Consider the following 11,269-nt stretch of genomic DNA (forward strand, 5'->3'; position numbering starts at 1 on the left):
GGAACTACACACACTTCCTTTGCTAATCTCACTGTTCCTATGGTGCAGCAACTGGGAAAGGAAAACATGTTTACATATGTATTGAAATAGGCTCTTTTTCAACAGCATCAATGATAGAGACACTAAACAACATGGATCAGTCTTTATTAGAAGGTATACAAATTCAATTACATTTCCTGTAATCATGTTTCTCATGTATTCTCTATTCTGTCCCTTGTATATCTTTTATACGTTAGATATTCTTATATCATTTGTAAGATAAAGCTCATAATGAAGTTAAGTTTATGTCTAAATGCAACCTTTAATTAAACCATATACAAGGTTTAAGGTTTATCAATCTACCAACTAAAGCTACCAACATGAAGCTAAATGACAGACAGGTACACAAGAAAATGTCTAAAAAGTTTTAACTCATGAAACACAACAAACTCTTTTTATCTTAAGGGCGAACACCCAAGACCCCAAGTAACACACAATGTTCCTGTTTGGACTGACAGCCACTTGACTCTGGACTGTAAGCAGTTAGCAGTAAAGAAGTTCATTGACCCAGCAATTCCCCAAAAAACAAAGTCAAAGTACCAAAAAGTAAACAAACAAACAATTAACTCACTTGGAAAGAACAATGATAATAAATTGTTTGAGGACAAATCCAGAGACATCCTGCAGGGACATTCAGGGCTCTGCTGCCTCTCTCCATGAATAAACCTGAAAAATCCACCAAAGATAAACAGTTACTGGATGTTTATGCATCTGTCTGGATGCACACATTGAATAAACATTTTGGCTAAAAACGTACCTGCACATATCATTGAGTCAGTGCAGCTTGTGCTCTGGTAGATCAATGCTGGTGTCAGTAAAAACAAAGTTTACATTACTCAGTATAACCAAAACCTCTTCAGCACATGATGGAAATATTTGGTTTTACCCATTTTATATTTCTCCCTCTGGGCTGGACTTCAGCATATCGTAGTGTTTCTTCACCAAGTCATACTCCCCCGAAACATCTAAAAGAAAAAAAAAAAAAAAAAATGTATTTATTCATTTCACTGATAGTCATATTTCAGTGGTCTGTGTAAATGATTTTGTTAGGTTCTCTACCTGGGATGGTGGAATGATCCATCTTGAATGACAGCTCAACTGATTCCGTCAAGGTTTTATTCAGCATTTTCAGGATTTCCCCCTAAATCAGCACCCAAATCACTCATGACTACTTCTGAATTGTACATTAATCAGATTTTAAGTGCGTGTTTGTGTTAAATTGTTACTACTAACAGACTTTTGTATGTGTCTGTCCATGAATAATTCTAATTGTACATTTATAAAGGACTCCAGAGTTTTAGGAGGAAAAACTCCTTAAAATGTGTCAAATGTGACTGACCTCCAAGTTTTTCAAGTTCTGCAACAGAACTTTCTTCGCTTGCTCAAACATGATGTTCTTTGAACCCCTCACATGACACTCAACGGTGGACCTCATGTTGTCCAGCGTGCCTGGTCCACTGAATGTTGCTGCTTCTGTGATAAAACAGGAAATTGTGGTGAAAACAAATCTGTCTGAAAACTATTATTCATGTAAATGTGTGTTATTACTGACATGGAGTATTTATAATTATATAATAATCTTCTTTATTACTTTCATAGCAGCTCTTCATGCAGTCTTCGATTGTCTGCACGAGGCTGCCGTAGATCATTTTCTTACGCTCACGAATGAGTTTGTTGAGTTTTGTCTTTATCTTTTCTTCCTTGTATGAAAAAACATTTAAAAGTTGACTGGCATTCATATTTTATAAAACATTTAATTTTTTAAGCAGATTTTCAAACCTCTGTTTTCAGAAAAGTCAGTTGGAGTTCGACAGCTTTGTTCTGTTGTATGAGCCGCTCAGTTTGAAGCGAAAATGCTTTGATGACTCCATTGAACGGTTCACATTGTCTTTCATTTCTGAAAAATATTAACAAATTCAAATGTGTCAAACATTTAATGTATAAATTGGGGTTGAGTCGGATACTCGGCTGAAACGAGGAGCAATTTTGACGCCTACGAGTAACAGTCAATAACCGGAAAATCCTCCTCAGGGCGTTCTGTGATAAGACAGAGTGCAACGCGTCATACTCCGAAAGCCACGCCCACAGGACGGGCAGCACAATTTAAAAAGCACTGTCCGGTAGTTAACTTAAAACATTATTTCAACATGTCAGATTATTATTTTAACACGCTAGCTGTATCGGAGAAAAGGGCTAGAGTGAAAAACTCACATCTGTGGGTCTTTCACATTGCCCCTCCTGTGTGCCTCTATTTTTATGGAGAAATGATCCCACTGAACTGCCGGTGTGTTCCCCCAAGTTCCTGTAATAAATAACACACCAGTAGCCTACACACCAGTAGCCTACACATTGCCATTTCCATTTCGCTTTCTGTACACCCAGCTGTGTTTCTATTTGTGTTTCTTCTTTAAGTACGCACGGTAACTTAGCAACCAAGCACGACTCCGCAGTAAATCAGCGTAAAGGGGAACAGGAACTTGGGGGGAACCGAATCGGTTAACTCACCGGAAGTGACATTCATCGATATTTACTACCTGATGGAGTCTCCCAGTAAGATCAGCATTTGACCTGATAGCGATAAAAAGTTAGGCTACATCATCATTTTAAAATAGTTTTTATGACCCAAACGTTTCAAATCTGCCTCACTTCATCGGGTTATGCTGTAAAACCTGATTGGTCACAGAAGCGGAGCTGCATGCAGCCCGCACCCATTTTCTTCACCGGATCAGGTCTTTTCCGGTCGGCTCGCTCTTCCTACCTTAGTGTAATACAAATGAAGCTGTAAACAAAAAAAATCTGGAGGTTTGCGATAAATATAGCAACTTCTGATCAACACACCAATTTCAGGCTTAAAAACTTTTGTGTCTGCCACGCCCACTTCTGGTTTAAGTCCCGCCCCTTACGAGTACGGATACGGATAAAGATAATGTAGACTGAACAGATACATACAGATACCGAAAGTGGTGAACTCGCCCATCTCTAATATAAATACACTGAAGATTGTCAGTCATCTACAGTAAATATATATGTCTCAAAGGTAACAGGACAATCCACACTCCCACTCAAGGACAATTCAGAGCCACCTAAACATGGCTTTCTTTGAGTACAAAATACAAAGCCTTTGTGAATTGATCTTAAAACACAATTTGTAGAGTTAAAAACAGAAGAAAGGTAATTTCTTACGGGAAAGTCTTCCTGAATTTCTCATCAATGCTGTCAGTCAGGTGAGAACTTAACTTCTCATTCATGGTCTCTTGTCTCCTTTTTTTTTGTTTGTAGGTGCCGTTGTTTTCAACCACATACTTCAGTGTTTTGTGAAAAGCACTACCAGATGCCCTTCTCTGAAACAGGAAAATATTGATTAATACATTTACATATGAAATGGAAAATCCACTGTTTAAATGAAAATGTGATTGAAATACATACGGGAAACAAGATCGAATTCAGCTTTTTCTCACAGGAATCTTTGGATTTTTCAACCCCCTCAGTCAGACACTTTTTAAAATCCATATAGACTTCTCCCAGGGCTTTTCTGATTTTATCAAGTTCCTCCCTCAGGGTTGTTTGAAGCTGTGTGTGCACACGTTCAGTTTGGCCGGCCTGAAAGCAAACACATTTGTATGGAAGCCTGTTGGTTTTGAGCACCATTTAATTGATGTGGTTATACATCCTCCCTGAAATAAACTGAATGCACCAAATCACTTCAGCTGCTGGATTAATTTTCTATTGGTTTAACATTACATGTTGATTCTGATTCACATTAAAACATTGTAATTCAAAAGTCAGTGAAATATCCAGTATTTGACTTTCCCATGGTTTCATATAATTTGTGTGTTGTTAACTCATTTAATATTAATTTTGGTAATATTAATGACAGTGGAGGTGATTAATGAAAGTGAAAGTTTTATTACTGGATCTTACCACTTTGCTGTATCTCGCTCCATGAATCAGTGAGATAATTCCAAGAGCTCCAAACACGTAGTTTACTGTATCGGAGTGAGAGTCATCGAGCTCTTGCAGGAACTCCTGAAGTTTGGGTATTTCTGTTGAAAAATAGTTTGTGTTTTACACATTTACATCTTCAAATTTAAACTGTTAGGAAAGGAAGTACATATTTGAACTTTGCATTGTCTTTGGTGGAGACTTCACCTACCAGTGTCCTCTGGTTCTAGACGTTTTCTTTTTAGAAACTCTTTGGAGCTCACTGTGAACACTTTGAAACACTCCTCGCTGAAGTGTTTCTGAAAAAGAGGAATGTTTAAATTTAAACAGTCTTTTATTTGCAAGGAATATTAAATTTTGTTGTCATTTTGTATAACTCACATTAATCTTGCGTTTCTTTCTGAAGTTTGTCATCACTGCTTCCTTGGCTTCCCTGTTTCTTTTAAATATGGCAGCACGAACCTCAGCAGCAGATCTATAAAACATATTTGTATGACAGAGGGACTGTGGTTTCTCAGACTGCTGTTTTTGTGGCTGTAAACTCAAATGTAGGCCCTAACAGGGAAATGAACTAACAGTCAAGGAGACACTCAGTACAAGAGTGTGGAAGAGAAATTGGTTTCTTGCTGATGTTTCCTGTGTTACCAGGGATCAGATTTTCTGAAACAGAAATTCTAAATTTGTTGAGGTAGCAGAGTGAGTGGAGACATGAATGGCTGAGGAGCTGAAGGATCAAGAAACCCTGTCAGCCTCAAACCTACATACAGTGGGGCAAAAAATATTTAGTCAGCCACTGATCATACAAGTTCTCCTACTTAGAAAGATGAGGTCTGTCATTTTCATCATAGATACACTTCAACTATGAGATCTCAACCCGTGGGGTCAAAATGATCATGAGAATGGTGAGCAAAAATCCCAGAACTACACGGAGGGACCTGATGAATGCCCTGCATAAAGCTGCGACCAAAGTAACAAAGGCCACCATCAGTAACACACTACGCTGAGAGGGACTCAAATCCTGCGGTGCCAGGCGTGTTCCCCTGCTTAAGCCCACATGTCCAGGCCTGTCTGAAGTTTGCCAGAGAGCATATGGATTATCCAGAAGAGGATTGGGAGAATATCATGTGGTCAGATGAAACTAAAATAGAACTTTTTGGTAAAAACTCATCTCGTCATGTTTGGAGGAAGAAGAATGCTGAGTTGCATCCCAAGAACAGCATACCTACTGTGAAGCATGGGGGTGGAAACATCATGTTTGGGGATGTTTTTCTGCAAAGGGGACAGGATGACTGAGCCGTGTTAAGGGAAGAATGAATGGGGACATGTATTGTGAGATTTTAGGCCAAAATCTCCTTCCATCAGGGAGCATTGAAGATGGGATGTGGCTGGGCCTTCCAACATGACAATGATCCCAAACACTGCTCAGGCATTGAAGGAGTGGCTCAGTTAAAAAGCATTTTCAAGGTCCTGGAGTGGCCTAGCCAGTCTCCAGACCTCAACCTCAGAAAATTTGTGGAGGGAGTTGGAAGCCCGTGTTGCCCAGCGACAGCCCCAAAACATCACTGCTCTAGAGGAGATCTGCATGGAGGAATGGGCCAAAATACCAACTGCAATCTGGTGAAGACTTACAGGAAACGTTTGACATCTGTCATTGCCAACAAAGGTTATGTTACGAAGTATTGAGTTGAACATTTGTTCTTGACCAAATACTTATTTTCCACCATAATTTACAAATAAATTCTTTAAAAACCCTACAATGTGATTTTCCTGGATTTTATTTTTTTTCTCAATTTTTGTCTCTCATAGTTGAAGTGTACCTGTGATGAAAAATACAGACCTCATCTTTCTAAGTAGGCTGACTAAATACTTTTTTGCCCCACTGTACAAATGGAACAATTTCGGTCGGGCCATGAAAAATCATTCAGTCGTTTTCTACATAAATTGGTGTGGTACAGCTTCAGAAGGTTATTGTCAATCACTTACTTATCTTCCCATTCTGGACTGTAATCAGACTTTGTGCAGATGAAGTGAACCTGCTGACATTCGCCACCATTTCCCATGAGGCTACTGGCATTTTCCAGGATGTCCCAGGCTTCTGCATCTGATGCTGCTCGTTTGATTTCGGTGACAATCCACACAGTAGAACAGCATCCAACAATCTGAAGAGACATGGCAGCAAGATAATTATGCACAATAACCTCCACACCGAAAAAAATAAAAATAAAAAAATCACAATAAAAGGCAGAGCATGTTACTAACCTACCTCCTTCCACATTTTATCTCTACTCTTGTTATAGTCCCCATTTCCAGGAAGATCCACAAGTGTGACATGTTGGAGCAGATCATTATGAGGCACCCTGACAGTCACGCACTTTATGAGCGGCCAGTAAAACCTCTTTATGTCACCATCTTGTCCTGTCGAGTCACTTTTTGTGTATTTGACAAGTTTTGCAGATAACTCTCTTGCCTGTGATGAATAATAACAAAATATTGTAAGGAAATGAAATAATTTTCATTTGACACACATTCAAAGTACTTTACAAATTGCAAAAAACTAATAAGATTAAAGAGAACTTTAAAAGAGAGCAAAGAAAGATTGAGAACAGTACTACAATACTACTCAAGAAATGATTGCTCTATAAAAAGATCGTCAGTAGATGGAATGGAGAACGACGAAGTCCTGATCTAATCCGATCTATTGCTGTTTTTCTGTATGACCTGAGCCAGAACAAGAGAGCTCAACCCAATTTTACACCCTTTCAGAAAAGTGTGACCAAAAGAGTGAAAGGCAACAATGAGACTTTTTAATGCATGTGAGTTTTGCGTGTGTGGTGACGCAGTGGTGTCACTGTTTTTCTACTGAAGGATAAATCTAATTTAGGTCTGGAGAGGAGCATATGTAGATGTGTGAAGTCCGTTCTTTTTTTTAATTTGCTTTTCAAAGACTTCTTTCTGTTTTACATTTCAAATTGTTGTTGAACTAACCAGTTTGAAACATCGAGCCTTTGCAGAGGTTTTATCAACCTTGGCAGATGGTTTCTAACATCTACTCTGTCATTTCTATTCATCTTACTCACTGATTCAAATGTCAAAATTTTCTTTCCTTCTTCTCTGTTTTGGAGAAATTCTGGGATTTCTTTGAACCATTTTTTGTCCATGAGGTCATCAGGGGACATGTTCTTCCATTCTTCCCCATAAACCGCTGTGAGCTTTTCTCCAGTGTCACCACCACCATAATCATCACCTTCTTCTTTCTGAGCTCCATCCTTCAGAATACGATCCACATACCATAACTCATCTTTCCAATCCTAAAAAGCAAAATTATATTAATTTCATTTAGATGAATGAAATGTCACCAGCGGCTGTATATTTGCAGCTACACTGTACCTTTTTAACTATTTACAAGTAAAGAGAATTTTACCTCTTTTGAAATGAACTCAATTTCTGCCTCAAACTTTGAGTTCTTTGTGTTTGCCTCCACTTTAATCATGACTGAGGTGCAGGCCCTGACATCTCCAGAGGGCAAAAGATTCTTCACTCCAATGACAGCATTTATCAAAGAGCTCTTTCCAGCTCCAGTTTGACCAAAAACACCAACCAGCTCCCTCTTTTCCGTCTCCAAATCACCAATTTTAGCTCTGTTGTATAAGGTAGATAAGAATGTTTTCTAATTTGTGCATTTTGCTAACTTTTCCTTACTTGGCAAACACATCATTACAAAGAAATTTGTTGATGGAGACTCTTGGTACTTACTTCAGAAAATTGTTGAGCTTTGTCTTCTCTTCATTTTTGAGTTTCCTATAGACATGTTCCATTATTCCTTTCACATCAGCAAGTATGATTTTTTCTGTCAGTGTAAAAGTAAAGAAAAATTCAGAAAAAAACAAAAAAATTGTGTTCTCAAGAAAAGAATACCCTCAGAGTCCATCATTAGGCTCATGGCATGGTGACATTATCATTAAATAACACACCAGCGATCAACCAGCAATTATTTTCTATGACCAAGAAGCATCATTTCTATACAAAGACATTTTCATTAGAAAGAATATTCAACCCTGTGTTAGCCTGTAGGTTCACATAGTTTGGAGAGTGATATAAATACCTGAGTATGCTGGCAGTTTTTTGTCACGTCGTCGTTTGCCAGCTGGTGACTGCTGGGGGCTCCCTGTGAGTTCTCCCTGTACATCCAACCTTCTCTTTCCTTTTTGGATATTAACAGACCAAAAAGAAGAGGAGACTTCTATGAACACTGATACAAACACTAAATACAATCAGTAAGATGTACGATATCTCACCTCCATCACTTGTGCCACTAGTTGACGGGCCAACCTGAAGATCAACAGTATTTGACTTAAAAACACAATTTCATCAAGAAACATATTACCACAGTCTTCTTCTAACAGACTTCCTCATCCTCCAGAAACACAACAAATGAATACCTCAGTCAAAAAGAGCTTTGTCACTCAGATCTACATGTATGAAGAAGAGAGAAACGTTCACTGATTACAGGCCTGTTAAATTCTTACCTGGACAGACTCAGCTGCTTCTTCAGACTCCTGTTGAAACAAAGTGTACCGAAGATTTAAAGAGTGAGCAGCCGCTGAAAACATGATCTGTATGACTGCAATTAATATCTTAGATTGCAATTAATTCTATGAAACTGTTTAACTTACATGAGCAGAAACATCAGGCATTTTGTCCTCTGTTGCATTTTGTTCTGCCTGGTGACAAGAACAGAAAATATTTGCTCATCCAGAACAGGAAAGAAAATTTAAGTCTTGTCAGTCCATCTGGAGATATCATTAGGACATTTAACTACATCACCTTTAACAGCTTGTCTTCACATAAATGAAATTTAATATGGAAAATACAGGACATATATAAAGGATTTTACAGAACAGAACGTTACCTTTAACCTCTCTAGTCTCTTCTTGAATTTCAACCTTGGGCCTGCCTTTGGTATCAAGTCTTTAATTTCCTGATCATCAAGACAGTAAAAACTTTCTTTGTCAATTTCTTCTTCTGTAATTTAAAAGAGAAAATTTTCAGTCAAATAAAAGTCATTCAAAATAATTCATCCACTTTGTTGCTATTATTTTAGGTGAGTTGAAGAAAAGAGGGGAAATTGCCAGATTTGTGTCCCCGTAGAAAGATGGTGTTACTTTACCTTCAAATTTCTGAATCAACTCGCCGAAATTCCATTCACGTAATTTGTTACAAACAAACTCATCCATGTCCAAGAATAGGAACTGAAACGTGAACAGATAAGTGCAGTGTTTACTGATGAAAGTGTCATGGCTCGTTGTTTTGTTTTGCCTTCTGTTGCTCTGTGTTGCTCTCCCTGTGTTTTTTCCCACTGGGTGTTTCTGCTCTCCTCCTCCTCCTGAGGAAACACACCTGCCCTGCATTTACCGCCAATTGCTCCCCTACATAAACCCTCCTTGGCCCTCTGCACTGAGCTGTTGTGTTTATGCCTGTTTTGTAATGGTGTCTGTCTTTGGGCAGGTAATGTGGTGTGCCTCAGTCAGCCTCACCCTGATTCTTCGTGTGATTTTTCATCCAGGCTTGTTTATTCAGCCTCACTTTTCTTCATCTCTTTGTTGTTACTTTGTCTTTTTAGAATATCGAGCTCGGCCTCAGTTTCCTCTTTTTGTTGTACTTTGTTGATAAAGACTTTTAGCTCAATTGTTTCTAAATTGGGGTCCAGTTTTTGGTGAGCTCTGGCATAAAGCCATGGATATATTCATTTAATTCACGTTTTTAGAACATTTTACGTGTTTAAAACACTGAACTAGATCAAAATAAAACATTTGAAAGGCGTCAATAGTTCGTGGTCGTAACATGGTTTCGGTCTACAACAGGCATGTCCAAAGTCCGGGCAGCCTTTTGTGACCAGAGTCAGTACAAAGGTTAAAATATCCATTTTATGTTTCACCAAAAGGTGCCAGCAGCGCCATGTAGCTGCGCAGGACTCCTTCTGACCAACTTCTAAAACATCAGTAAGAAAAGGAAAGAGACACCAGTTGAAACATGCTAACACCTATGATGGGCTAACAGGGAGGGAAAAACTGAAGCAACTAGAAGCTGTTTTTACGTCACAGCAGCGTTTCTTCACACAATTAAATACTTAATTTGCATTTAATTTTAATGGTTCAAGGAATGTGAGGCAGAATGGTTGGCCTGATCGAAACTGGCCCTCTTTGAAAAAAGTTTGGTTTTGTTAGGAACAAACCAGGATTGAATCCAGACTTTCAGACAACGGATGTGTCAGTTGATTCAGTCAGCATAAAATCAAGAAGATCAATGTCATAACAGGAAACAAGGAAATATTCAAATGATCTTTGGACTTGATCAACTGTGTTACAGAGCAGGGTGATCGTTTGCAACAAATATAATAAAAAAAAAAAAAAGGTTCACACATTCACATTTAATATCTCTAAAGTAAACCGGCATTTTCACCAGCTACAACAGCAAACTGTGCAAATCCAGTGATCCAACTGTATTCACAGAGTAATAATATGAGACTGTTAACCAGCCTGGAAATCTTGGCACTGACACAAATAAGAACAAAGAGGAATTGAGGTTGATGCCTACAAAATATATTTCTTGTTTATCTGATAAGTGACAATAATAAAAAAAAATCATATATTAACAAGATGCATGAAGTTATTATGTAAATGTAAGAATTTAAGATGTCTGCATCAAATTACAACTACTTGATAAGGTTCACATATTTAACCAAAAGCAGAACACGGGACTTACCAAAAAAAGGAAGATCAGGAAGTGACACCAACTGAAAAATGATAAAAAATACAAAAGGTGAGAGAGTCAAAGAGTGAGTAGGTTGTGTCGGGCAATCAGAGAGGAGGAGATAAAAAGAGAAAAACTTCAGAGTCTCAAAACGGTCTGAGGTGTCTAAAGGGATCTAATGCCTGTTCACATCCATCATGCAGCCTCGATCACTGACAGAAGAATGAACACCAATGTAGAATACAGCCAGCTGAAACGTTAGGGTGGTTAGGGTGGGGCAGATGAGTCTTGAATTTCCAGGAAACAGAGAGACAACGTTTTTGCAAAAGTGAAACTAAACATTTTCAAATCATGACAACGTTTCACAGAGGAAATGGGTGAAACTTAGAGAAGTTTATTTGTCACATCACAACAGCACTACAGCGATGAGCATCCAGACCTGGCAACATCTCAGATAGTTGTTCTTGGTTGTACCCGGATACCTGGGCTCTGCTTCTTATACGGCAACAGCATTGTTGAAGAAGTGTTTTTTTTTTTT

The 11,269-nt window shown here is 38.4% G+C and overlaps 1 protein-coding gene across 1 annotated transcript; it reads right to left on the minus strand.

Moving 5' to 3' along the window:
- Positions 1–135: 135 nt before the first annotated feature.
- On the minus strand, positions 136–10,957 carry LOC115047081 (nuclear GTPase SLIP-GC-like). The gene is made up of 24 exons (XM_029507756.1): positions 10,744–10,957; positions 9,149–9,230; positions 8,891–9,003; positions 8,655–8,702; positions 8,508–8,537; positions 8,277–8,310; positions 8,084–8,182; positions 7,735–7,828; positions 7,403–7,619; positions 7,059–7,289; positions 6,245–6,448; positions 5,965–6,140; positions 4,363–4,456; positions 4,193–4,280; positions 3,961–4,082; positions 3,466–3,639; positions 3,223–3,380; positions 1,819–1,936; positions 1,631–1,739; positions 1,379–1,512; positions 1,099–1,180; positions 926–1,004; positions 797–844; positions 136–705 (listed from the first exon to the last, which is right to left on the minus strand). Exons 2-22 carry the CDS (start codon positions 9,213–9,215, stop codon positions 931–933), a joined length of 2,466 nt encoding a protein of 821 aa, XP_029363616.1. The 5' UTR covers positions 9,216–9,230; positions 10,744–10,957; the 3' UTR covers positions 136–705; positions 797–844; positions 926–930.
- Positions 10,958–11,269: the final 312 nt, after the last annotated feature.

The sequence above is a fragment of the Echeneis naucrates genome, chromosome 8 (genome assembly GCF_900963305.1).
Source record: "Echeneis naucrates chromosome 8, fEcheNa1.1, whole genome shotgun sequence".
NCBI classification, from domain to species: Eukaryota; Metazoa; Chordata; class Actinopteri; order Carangiformes; family Echeneidae; genus Echeneis; species Echeneis naucrates.

Coding starts and splice junctions, on each gene's coding strand:
- LOC115047081 (XM_029507756.1), bottom strand. CDS start 9,215: ATGGATGAGTTTGTTTGTAACAAATTACGTGAATGGAATTTCGGCGAG. Junction 7,620..7,734: donor AAGCTCAACAATTTTCTGAA/GTAAGTACCAAG, acceptor CTTATACAACAG/AGCTAAAATTGGTGATTTGG. Junction 6,141..6,244: donor GAGATAAAATGTGGAAGGAG/GTAGGTTAGTAA, acceptor ATGTCTCTTCAG/ATTGTTGGATGCTGTTCTAC.